Consider the following 11,807-nt stretch of genomic DNA (forward strand, 5'->3'; position numbering starts at 1 on the left):
TTCAATTTTCATAAATAAATGTGTTGGTTCACATTAGAGCCGTGTTGTTGTGACTTGAAAGCAAAAATAGAAAAAGAAAACATGGTGATGTGGTGATGAGAGAATAATGAACAGAAATTCACCTTAAAATTAATTTATTGAAAACTTTATATAGTGGTGAATCTGTGAATATTTTACAGTTAAAGAAGAGTGAGGTTTGTTACAAACAAAGTCATATCATTGTAAATAAACAGGATTTTGCCCCATTAATGACAATTTTGATAAATAATATATGAAGAAAAAATGTGTTAAGTAATTTAAGATCAAAATTCTATTAGTTTTAATTGCACACAAAGTGGTTTATGTTGTAAATAAAATGCACAATGTTTTCCTTCATATCATAATTCTTGTAACTATATAATAATTGACATAGTGGCACTTTATACAAAATAATTAGAGGTTTTGTAATTAGTTATTACATCTTACAATATATTAAACTTCACCCATGTAAATACAAAATTAAAAAAAATCTTTATTTCTTACATAATTCTGTAAAAGTCTTCTGCTCATAAACAATTTCTTTATATTTATGTCAAGTGATAGTATATAGAAAAAACTGCCATAATAATAATAATAATAATAATATAAAAAAAAGAAATAATAAAATAATAATTTTATAATTTTAGAGGGTTAAAGTTTTAAGCCTTGAAGCTAATCTTCTGCATCTGAACTGGTGCTCAACCCAAGCATGTTGTTGAGACTCAGAGAAAGTTTCTTTTCTTTGCTGTTTGAGTTCACTACAGGATAGTCCTTGTCTGTGTCAGGACTTGTTACTTTAAACGTTCCTCGTTTCACTTTTGTGGAATTGTCTGGGAGGTCAACGTTGCTCCTGGAAGGCACTGAGAGATCACTGGTGGAACGTGCTGCAAACAGTCGGAGCCTTTCTTTAATGTCAACTGTTGGTGTATGTCCGTTGGAGTCAAGAGTTCCTGTGGATGATTTCCACCCACCTTTGATCCTTGGGAGAGTGGGAACTGAGAAGGTCCCAGACTGTGGTTCTACTTTAGTAGTGTTGGTGTTCAGGTCAACAGCTCCAGTAGCTTCTTGCAGGGGTTCATCAAATCTGCTGTTGGGAAGTCGGTGTGTTTTAAACATGAGTAAACTTTTTGGAAGTTTCATATCTGCATCAGCACTGATCTCACTGTCAGCAATGTTTGCATCAACGGTATCTATTGTTGCTCCTATGGATCCATTATTTGACCGTTTGAAAGGCCACTTAAATTTACTCTTAGTCCCATCAACATTGATATCTGGAGATTCAACATTAACCTCTGCTTTGGGTGAGTTCAGATTGACATTAGGACTCTCAACTTTGGGGGCTGACAAGCTAACATCCGGTCCATCAAAATCAGGTGATTTTACTTTGGGACCAGAAAAATTAAACCGTTTCATGGTTGGAAATTTGATCTTTCCTTTAGGGGCATCTACATCAACATTGGGACTGTTCAGATCAGCTGTAGGCAGGTTCACACTGGCATTTGGAGCTTTAAGGTCTGCATCAATTGTTGGTGCTGACATGCTGAGGTCTGCATTTTTGACTGAGGCGTTGACATCGATTTCTGGTGTCTTTACTTTAGGAACAGATACGCCAGTTTTGGGTTTTTTGAGATTGAATAATTTAAACTTTCCAGAAGGGGCCTCTAATTCTGGAGTCTTAACATCCACATCAGGAACCTTAACATCAGCTTTTGGTAATTTCACATCAACATCAGGTGCACTGAATTTAGCATTTGGTAGATGTAGGTCAACATCTGGTTTGTGGAGTTCTCCATCAATCTTAGGAAAAGAAGCATCCAGATCTGCGTTCAGGTTAGGCTCATTAATGTTTTGACCAGAGAGGTTGAATTTGGGCATCTTCAGGTTAGGCATCTTTAATTTTCCAGATGGTGCTTCAATGTTGGCATCCGGGACCTTCAGATCTACATCAGGGCCTTGAAGACGTCCCTTTGGCAAGTTCAGGTCTACATCTGGACTAGAAAGATCAACCTTTGGTGCACTAAGGTTAAGATCAGGTCCTTTCATGTCTGCTTTAGGTAGATCCAGGTCTATGTTTGGTGCATTTAGGTCTACATCAGCATTTGGTCCTTTGACCTTTTGTCCAGAGAGGTTGAATTTGGGCATCTTCAGGTTAGGCATCTTTAATTTTCCAGATGGTGCTTCAATGTTGGCATCCGGGACCTTCAGATCTACATCAGGGCCTTGAAGACGTCCCTTTGGCAAGTTCAGGTCTACATCTGGACTAGAAAGATCAACCTTTGGTGCACTTAAATTAAAATCAGGTCCTTTGAGATCTGCTTTAGGTAGATCCAGGTCTATGTTTGGTGCATTCAGGTCTGCATCTATATTTGGTCCTTTGGCCTTTGGTGCAGAGAGGTTGAATTTAGGCATCTTGAAGTGTGGCACTTTTAATTTTCCAGAAGGTGCATCAATGTTGGCATCTGGGACCTTCAGATCTACATCGGGGCCTTGAAGACTTCCCTTTGGCAAATTCAGGTCTACATCTGGACTAGAAAGATCAACCTTTGGTGCACTGAAGTTAAGATCAGGTCCTTTCATGTCTGCTTTAGGTAGATCCAGGTCTATGTTTGGTGCATTTAGGTCTACATCAGCATTTGGTCCTTTGACCTTTGGTGCAGAGAGGTTGAATTTAGGCATCTTGAAGTGTGGCATCTTTAATTTTCCAGATGGTGCATCAACTTTCGGGGCATTTAGATCCACATTAGGGCCATGGATTTCTCCTGTTGGTAGGTTCAGATCTACATTTGGAGCAGTGAGGTTGAGATCTGGTGATTTTGCATGAAGGTTAAGATTTGGATTCTTCAGCTCAGCTTTGGGCAATTCTACATCTGGAACCACCAGAGAACCATCAATCTTGGGTGCTTTTAGGTCCAGATTTGGCCCTTTGAGCTCACCTGATGGTATTTTCACATCTACATCTGGTGTTTGCAGATTTGAATTAACATTTGGTACTTTTACTCTCGGGGCAGTGAGACTAAATTTAGGCTTCTTAATATGTGGCTTTTTGAGTTTTGCAGATGGGGCATCAATTGTGGGAGTTTTCAGGTTCACATCTCCATTGACATCAACATCTGGGACATTAAGATCAGCATCTACATTTGGTCCTTTTACTTTTGCACTGGGGGCAGTAAATTTGGGCAACTTGGGTAGCTTGAATTTAGCGGCTGGAGCTTCAGCATCAATTTTAGGAGCTTTCATGTCTACGCCTGGAGTGTTAATGTTTAGGTCTGTTTTACCAATATCACCTTCTACTTTTGGTGCAGAGAGTTTGAGATTTGGTGCTTTGGCATCTATGGTTGGTCCTTCAAGTTTAGTTTTGGGCAGGTTCACACCTACATCCATGTCTGGTCTCTTAATGTCTGCATCAAGATTGGGCCCTTCCAACTTTGGTTTGTTTAAGTTGAACTTTGGTAGCTTGAGAGTGGGGAACTTGGATTTTGCAGACGGTGCACCAACATTTACTTTTGGAGCATTAATATCAACATCAGGGCCATCAATATCAACATTTCCTGCATTGATGTCTGCATTCACTTTGGGTGCTGTCATATTGGGGTCTGAAATATTCAGATCTGCATCAATGTCTCCCAACTGGCCTTTCACTTTTCCTTTGGGTTTCTTGAATTTAGGCCATTTAATTTTGGAACTTCCTTCAATGTCAGCATCTGGGAGATCTGCATTAAGATTTGAGCCTTTCAGTTCAGCATTTGGCAAATTCACATCAGGTTCAATCTGGTCTAAATCAAGGGAACTGCCCTGAAATTTTGGCATCTGGAACTTAGGCATTGTTGAGCACAGTTCTGGCGTCTTGAGATCTGCAGCAACCTCTGGAGTGTTCAGTGTTGGAGAAGAGATGCTGCCATCTAGATTAGCACCTTTAAGTTTTGGCCCTGTCATGCCAATGGTTGGCATGATGAACTTGCCCCTGTCCCCGACTGTCAGCTCTGGTGTGGAACCCTTCAGATCTCCATTCACTGATGGAGCTGTGAGGTCACCTTTAAAACCAGGGAGACTTAAATTCCCATTCAACCCATGGATGCCAGAAGATGGGGCTTGAAGATTTGGAGTGTCACCCTTTAAAAATAAATCACCAAATCTCTATGGAAAGGAAAAGAAAGAAAAGTCAAAAATGCATTGCAGTATATCATCAGTATATTTAAAAACCATTTCAAACTGAATGTTCAAAGTTAAACAATTGTGTTTTGTGTAATAAATATTTATTTCAAGACTTTTCTTACCAATCCAGCATTTGCACTACGTTTAGTCTTAATTTCAAGGTTCTCATCATAAGTATGAAGAAACTGGAGTAATTTTGATGTTTCATCTTTACTGAGGTGACCCAAGTGAACAACCGCACAGTCAATCTTCTCATCTATCCAAGGAAAATATGAGCGGTTAGTAATCATTTTTTTAACAATGAACAATCGAATTGTTTCTTTGTGGATTTCAGTAAGCTCAAACCGGTTCCTTGTGAGTTCACAATAAACCCCAAGCGTGATCATTACCTTGCATTAAGTTGATTGCAGGTTCTTGGATTCCCATGTTAAACACATCACTGACTGCCGAGGTCCCTATTTCCCCATTCTGAAACGATCATTAATAGAACACAGGATTATTTATATATGTTTAAAGTAACATTGTCAAACCAACATATTCACATTGAGTCAGCTGACAGTGATTCAAAGCACTCACACTGTGACCGAAACTCACCATTATCTCTTAATTATGTCTACAGCTGCATATCACCAAAAAAGGTCCTGTAATCTGTCAAGACAAAATGGCAGAACATCGACTTTAATTAAAAGGTGCACAAACATAACTACTTATTCATCTGGAATTCAGAGTCAAGTTTTTTCTGCTTTTGGACATTTCTCTCTGTATAACTTTCCCTGCTGTCATGTGCATTACAGGTTCATACGCACTCGCACGCTTAGCATGCTTTCGACCCAGTGCAGGGTGTCATTATTGTTCAGAAATGTTGCACAACCAGTTAAAAATAAAGAAAAAATAAAGAAATATCTCCTTGTGTGCATGTGCTGCTTTTCACCCTGAGACGTCCCTTTAATGAAGAAATGTGTTGAGTCACGAGTCACATTCTTTTCATTTACTTTGCATGGAAATGTATATATTTTAATTAGTTAAACTAATTACTTGTATATGAAATCATCCTTGGCAATAAAGCTCCTGATTCTGAGTAAAAAATGACAACATCGGAGTGTTGAGTCCAACTGGAGCGAGTGAATGAGCTAAAATGTCTTAACACTAATAAAAATCTGATTAAAAGTCTGATAAAATATTTAGAGTTTCAGTTCTTGGCTTACGTTCATCCTGCATTCTGCAAATAATTTCATTGTTGTGTTGTTTATTTAATGAAGTTCATTATTTAAAAGATTTCTGTTTATTACAAGCTCAATTCTTTCTACATCTAAATTAATCCTGAAGTTATAACTTCTAACGTCAGTAAGAATGTGAGTGAACTTTTATTCACTGAAATGTTTTTCTGCTAATAACATTCATAACATTCATTTAAAAATAAATACTATTTGATTGTTTTGAAACAATATGCAAAAAGCTGCAGTTCATAACATTCACATATGAGTCAAGTGAAAAAGTTTGTGTATGAGTGTGTATATGTGTGTTTATGAGTGTGTATATATGTGTGTATATATATATATATATAATCTGTGTATCTGTGTGTGTATGAGTGTGTAAATGTGTGTGTATGTGTATGTTTATGTGTGTATAAGTGTATGTTTATGTGTGTATAAGTTCAATTCAATTCAAGTTTATTTGTATAGCACTTTTAACAATTGACATTGTCTCAAAGCAGCTTTACAGAACATGAACATAGAACAAAAGGTTATTATAAAGAATAATATAAAGATTAATATCAGATATATTTAAATGTGTTTGTATTTATCCCCAATGAGGATAATACACACAATATAAGTATATATATATGTGTTGTTTATGAGTGTTTATGAGAGTGTATGTGTGTATAAGTGTGTTTATGCGTGTATGTGTGTATGTGTGTATGTGTGTGTATATGTGTGTATATGTGTCTGTATGAGTGTATAAGTGTGTTTATGCGTGTATGTGTGTGTATGTGTGTATATGTGTCTGTATGTGTGTATAAGTGTGTTTATGCATGTATGTGTGTGTATGTGTGTATGAGTGTGTATATGTGTGTATATGTGTCTGTATATGTGTGTATATGTGTCTGTATGTGTGTATAAGTGTGTTTATGCGTGTATGTGTGTGTATGTGTGTATATGTGTGTATATGTGTGTATATGTGTCTGTATGTGTGTATAAGTGTGTTTATGCGTGTATGTGTGTGTATGTGTGTATATGTGTGTATATGTGTCTGTATGTGTGTATAAGTGTGTTTATGCGTGTATGTGTGTGTATGTGTGTATATGTGTGTATATGTGTCTGTATGTGTGTATAAGTGTGTTTATGCGTGTATGTGTGTGTATGTGTGTATATGTGTGTACTGTATATGTGTGTATATGTGTCTGTATGTGTGTATGAGTGTGTATATGTGTGTATATGTGTCTGTATGTGTGTATAAGTGTGTTTATGCGTGTATGTGTGTGTATGTGTGTATATGTGTGTATATGTGTGTATATGTGTGTATATGTGTCTGTAAGTGTGTATAAGTGTGTTTATGTGTGTATGTGTGTGTATGTGTGTATATGTGAGTACTGTATATGTGTGTACTGTATATGTGTGTGTATGTGTGTATATGTGTGTACTGTATATGTGTGTATATGTGTCTGTATGTGTGTATGAGTGTGTATATGTGTGTATATGTGTCTGTATGTGTGTATGAGTGTGTATATGTGTGTATATGTGTCTGTATGTGTGTATGAGTGTGTTTATGCGTGTATGTGTGTGTATGTGTGTATATGTGTGTACTGTATATGTGTGTATATGTGTCTGTATGTGTGTATGAGTGTGTATATGTGTCTGTATGTGTGTATAAGTGTGTATATGTGTGTATATGTGTCTGTATGTGTGTATAAGAGTGTATTAGTGTCTATCATTACAGAGTGCTGTACAAATCCGTGTGTTCTGAACGTGACCATTTGACCTTTTATGGTTCTGTGTTTATGAGATAATCAGTGTTGAGTTTCTGTTCTCTTTAGTTGTTCTGTATTAAAATGTTTGTTCTGTCTTTAGGAAGTGAACATTGTGTTTGTTTGGATGTTTGGATGATAAAGACAATCAGCACATAGATTTCTGGAGGAAGTTTAGAAATACAGACCAATCAGTTACCCGTTTGTAACACCAGCTCACACTTCATGTGATTTTAATTCAATTGATAAGAAATGTTGATTTCTTTACATTTAATATTTTGAATGTTTGCGATAACAGCTGATGAGTCACTTGTTGCGTGCGTGTGGGCGTGGCCTGTCCAGTGTTTACTTTAGTTCTGATGAGAAACCTGGTACATAAAGACGAATTAAATAAAGAACTAATCAGATATAAGTTAACTGGACCTGCTACATTCACTCAGCAGAGACACCAGAGACACCGGAGACACAGGAGACACCAGAGACACTGGACACTTTACTTTTTGTTCTATTTTTTCCACTTTTTGTTTCGTAATTGACATATAAAAATAAACAGCTACCTGCTGCCCCATGAGTCACTGGTGTGAAGGCGAGTGTGTAGTTTTCTCATCTGACCTTGTGAAATGTCAGAAGAATTTCAGAGGAATTCCTTCAGTGGATTATAAAAATCCAGTGATGGAAAAAAACAAAGCTGCACAACACAAACAGCCATTAAAGACCTAGCTGACTTAGATAACAGTCATTATCTACTGTGTGTGTGTGTGTGTGTGTGTGTGTGTGTGTGTGTGTGTGTGTGAGTGTGTGTGAGTGAGTGTGCATGTGTGTGTGTGTATGTGTGTGTGTGTATGTGTGTGCATGTGTGTGTGTGTGTGTGTGTGTGAGATTGTGTGTGTATGTGTGTGCATGTGTGTGTGTGTGTGTGTGTGTATGTGTGTGCATGTGCATGTGTGTGTGTGAGATTGTGTGTGTGTTTGTGTGTATGTGTGTGCGTGTGTGTGTGCGTGAGTGTGTGTGTGTGTGCATATGTGTGTGGGTGATACACCAGCTCATGTCACTGGAATGTAAAGCATGGTGTTGGGTTTGGGGTAAAAGGTGTAAAACCCGTCGGTTCAGATGAGTGAAGCCTGGCATACCTGACCCTGCTGCATACTTACTCACACACACACACACACACACACACACACACACAGACACATGCACATTTGGTCTCACTTCTATTCATCTATTCCATTGAGTCTTGTTATATTCATGAGCTGATTTACATCTCATTAAGTGGGCGTGGCTAACAGTAGTCCCTTTGTTCTTAATGCAGTATTAATTTAAATAAAGTTTTAGTTCTTTAATTCTTGAGAAAACTCCTGTTTCTTTTAGCTTCACTACAGGACTGGACTTTTATACAGCAAGACTTCACGTGCAAAACAAAAAGTGCTTTTGCTATTAATTAGAGAGTCGTCCAACATCCATTAAATGTTTTTACAAGAATTCATCACTGCTGGTAAAAGTAATATTGATTAAAGTAATATTTATTAAAATAATTTATTAAAGTAACATTTATTAAAATAATTTATTAAAGTAATATTTATTAAAATAATTTATTAAAGTAATATTTATTAAAGTAACATTTATTAAAATAATTTATTTAAGTAACATTTATTAAAATAATTTATTAAAGTAATATTTATTAAAGTAATATTGATTAAAATAATTTATTAAAGTAACATTGATTAAAATAATTTATTAAAGTAACATTGATTAAAATAATTTATTTAAGTAATATTTATTAAAATAATTTATTTAAGTAATATTTATTAAAATAATTTATTTAAGTAATATTTATTAAAATAATTGATTTGCACTTGACTGCAGCTGATTGTGAAGTTTAGTGACTGAAGGTTTAATCCCTCGCTCTCGATCACAGAGAAAACAGAACTGCACTTTTCCCTTTTTCAGGCATGAACTTCTCTCATCTACACACATCATGTCAGATTTCTCTGTGAAGCTGATGATGATTTTTATGTAACACTAACACTGTAACACTAACACTGTAACACCACAACACTAACACTGTAACACTAACACTGTAACACCAACACCACAACACTAACACTGTAACACTAACACTGTAACATTAAGACTATAACACCAACACCACAACACTAACACTGTAACACTAACACTGTAACACTAACACTGTAACACCAACACCACAACACTAACACTGTAACACTAACACTGTAACATTAAGACTATAACACCAACACCACAACACTAACACTGTAACACTAAGACTATAACACCAACACCACAACACTAACACTGTAACACCAACACTTTAACATTAACACTGTAACACTTTAACTGAGCGACTTTGCCACAGTGTGAAACTTCACACCAACATGGAGGGAGAAATTTCACGTAATAAGCAGCAGCAGCAGCAGCAGCATGCTAACAACAGTAAGTTTAATTTATGTGGTGTCTTTCTTATAGTCAAGATCATGTTGTAATAAATTACTACAATAAATAAATCTACGTTTTATAATTTAAAACAGATTTAATTTGGTAGAGTTTAAAAATAAACGAGAAGTAAATGTAAATAAAATGTACACACTACAAACTGTGTTTGTGGATTTATATCTGTGTGTGTGTTTGTGTGTGTGTGTGTGTGTGTGTGTGTGTGTAAGAGAGCGAGAGAGAGTCTGACCTGCTGATGATGCTGAGGTGAGAAGCTTCCACTCTTCAGATGTTCACTCACTTAAACTCAGACTGGATCTGATTCCTCCTTCACTCGCTCAGTCACTAATAGAGCCGCGGAATGAAACACAGAACTGAGCAACAGAACAGGTTCTGCAGGATGTGCACACACACACACACACACACACACACACACACACACACACACACACACACACACCGAAACCTGAGAGACTTTAGAAGGTTTACTAAAATCACACTTATGAATATATTATTCATAAATGACATTCTCCAGACTTTAGAACCTTTCAGTTCTCCGGTTCTCCAGAAATACATTACGGATACAGATACAGTCTTATCACACAAGCAGAACCCATTTAAGGGGCTAAGAACCCTTAAATAACACAAAATATAACAGAGACCTATAACAGAGAACCTTCCCAGTAGTGAGTAACAGAACCCTAACTGATTACAAAGAACTTAGGGTTAGGGTTAGTGTGTCTGTTTGTGTGTGTGTGTGTGTGTGTGTGTGTGTGTGTGTGTGTGTGTGTGTGTGTTTATGTTTGTGTGTGTGAGAAGTGGAGAAGTGTTGTGATGTTTTTGTTCTTCAGATCTAGAACCCAGAGTCAGGTTCTTTAATGGTTTTCAGTGTGATGACGGTATAAATAAAGACTAAATAAAGACTAAATCAGGGTTGTAGCATCTTTGCTAACTCAGTTAATCTGAGCATAGTAGTGTGAGTGTGTAGTGAGATTTTTTTAGAAAAGTATTATATGTTATATGTTTATATATGTGTTTATTAAAAATGAAAATATTTCAGAAACCGTTCAATTTATTTCATCTAATTCATAATTTATAATATATTATAATCTAAACACAATTGTGTCTGTGTTCATATTTCATTATTATGTCTTATGTAATCAATTATACGCAACTTCTCCATGTTGGAAATAATAAAAGAATTTCAGATGAAATTGTTGGTAATGTTTCTCTTTACAATCATAAATACAGACATGATTTATAGATCGATGTTTTTTCTTTAAATTATCACTGATTTCTTATATTTCTGTAAATGCAGTATATTTTAAAATACATATATTTTCCGTAGGTGAAATAATAATAATAAATATTTTTATGACTAAATGAATTAAGGGTAAAAATATTATTTTCATTAACACATAATCTAATGTGTATTTGCATATTGTTTATAGATCTGTATAACGTGTTGCTGTGATTCATTCAGAATTTCTGATCTATAATTTGGTGTTAAATGTTAAAGTTTTAATGATGTAATAAATTAAAAGGGCTGATGTTTTTAGTCAGTGTGAACTTTGACCTCCTCTCGTGACAGCAGGTCAGGTGATCCTAATAAATCCTGATAATAATTAAAGAAGCATCTGCCTGCTTGTGACTGCGGTGTTTAGTAAGAGTGTGAGTGTGACTGTGTTTGTGGTTGAGTCTCCATGGACTGGGTGGTGTGTGTATGTGTGTGTGTGTGTGTGTGTACAGCCTGGTCAGGGGCGGGGCAGGAGGGTTTGTCCTCCCTGTGTCCGGGGTGTTGGAGTCTCGTCCTGATGGCTTGTGAATAGCAGCAGTGAGGGAGTGTGATGGTGTCACTCTCACTCTCATCCCTCTGTCCTGTTCACTCCATCCACTCAAACATCATCCTCTCCTACAACACTCACACTCTCCTGTCTCTACACTACACCCTAACAATAACAAACCTGTTTCTGTCACACACCTTTCTGACGATGAAATGGTCTGGAGTTTCTTTCAGCATTCTTGAGGTTGATCTGGACTGCAGGAGCTTTAGGAGTGTCTCACATCGTCCTCATTTTAAACCACTTAGTCACATCAGCTGAAACAATAACAAAGAGACATAGTCGAGCTCATGAACCTGGCTGTGACACATTTGTTCCCATCGTTAACACAAATGCTTTAATTTAATAACAGTAATAATTAGTGCAGGTGAATTAGCAGTGAT

General features: G+C 36.5%; 1 protein-coding gene across 1 annotated transcript; it reads right to left on the bottom strand.

The window, feature by feature from the left end:
• Window positions 1-117: 117 nt before the first annotated feature.
• Window positions 118-11,579, bottom strand: si:ch211-125o16.4 (neuroblast differentiation-associated protein AHNAK). Its single transcript, XM_060879233.1, has 6 exons — window positions 11,565-11,579; window positions 9,834-9,928; window positions 4,765-4,818; window positions 4,560-4,638; window positions 4,293-4,426; window positions 118-4,152 (listed from the first exon to the last, which is right to left on the bottom strand). Exons 3-6 carry the CDS (start codon window positions 4,765-4,767, stop codon window positions 691-693), a joined length of 3,678 nt encoding a protein of 1,225 aa, XP_060735216.1. The 5' UTR covers window positions 4,768-4,818; window positions 9,834-9,928; window positions 11,565-11,579; the 3' UTR covers window positions 118-690.
• Window positions 11,580-11,807: the final 228 nt, after the last annotated feature.

The sequence above is a fragment of the Tachysurus vachellii genome, chromosome 10 (genome assembly GCF_030014155.1).
Source record: "Tachysurus vachellii isolate PV-2020 chromosome 10, HZAU_Pvac_v1, whole genome shotgun sequence".
NCBI classification, from domain to species: Eukaryota; Metazoa; Chordata; class Actinopteri; order Siluriformes; family Bagridae; genus Tachysurus; species Tachysurus vachellii.

Coding starts and splice junctions, on each gene's coding strand:
- si:ch211-125o16.4 (XM_060879233.1), bottom strand. Junction 4,427..4,559: donor TGCAATCAACTTAATGCAAG/GTAATGATCACG, acceptor TTCCTTGGATAG/ATGAGAAGATTGACTGTGCG. Junction 4,153..4,292: donor GTAGTGCAAATGCTGGATTG/GTAAGAAAAGTC, acceptor TCCTTTCCATAG/AGATTTGGTGATTTATTTTT.